Source organism: Anneissia japonica, unplaced genomic scaffold (assembly GCF_011630105.1).
Source record: "Anneissia japonica isolate Jap-2015-1 unplaced genomic scaffold, ASM1163010v1 scaffold1792_len1028045_cov167, whole genome shotgun sequence".
Classification (NCBI taxonomy): Eukaryota; Metazoa; Echinodermata; class Crinoidea; order Comatulida; family Comatulidae; genus Anneissia; species Anneissia japonica.
This window is the reverse complement of record NW_022742319.1, coordinates 138,140-138,566: the sequence shown is the minus strand read 5'-3', so window position 1 is coordinate 138,566 and position 427 is coordinate 138,140. Positions and strand designations below refer to the sequence as shown.

Here is a 427-nt window from a genome sequence, read left to right as displayed (position 1 = left end):
AATAAAAATAATAATAATAATAATAATAATAATAATAATAATAATAATAATAATAATAATAATAATAATGCATTTAGCGAAAAACGGGAGCATAATTATGTTTTTATGTTGATTATCTGTGAAAAAAATAGCGTACTGTTTTCTCTTCTTTTCTCACGAAGGATTTATATTGTTGGTGAAGATAGTGCACGTATATTTAGTATTGACTATGATGGTATCGAAAAGGTTAACGCTATTGGCTTTAGTACTTATCCTGCTAAAGACATCACTATTTTTCAGGTGAGATTTTGTTGAGTTGTAAAAATTTTCTTCTGGATTTTCTAACTTATACAACGACACAGAGTCAAGCATACAGCTTTAAATTTAAAATAGTAAAGCTATTATCTGTCTCTTATACACATCTAGATGTGTATAAGAGACAGATTGT

At 26.5% G+C, this 427-nt stretch overlaps 1 protein-coding gene across 2 annotated transcripts in view; it reads left to right on the top strand.

Annotated features, from left to right (window-relative positions):
- The window catches only part of LOC117119133 (low-density lipoprotein receptor-related protein 6-like), an 18,807-nt gene that overhangs the window by 13,191 nt on the left and 5,189 nt on the right, over window positions 1-427 (top strand). For both annotated transcript variants that reach the window (XM_033263949.1, XM_033263950.1), the window contains one exon: window positions 162-279. In XM_033263949.1, the coding sequence (XP_033119840.1) occupies window positions 162-279 (118 nt within the window). The remainder of the gene's footprint in view (window positions 1-161; window positions 280-427) is intronic.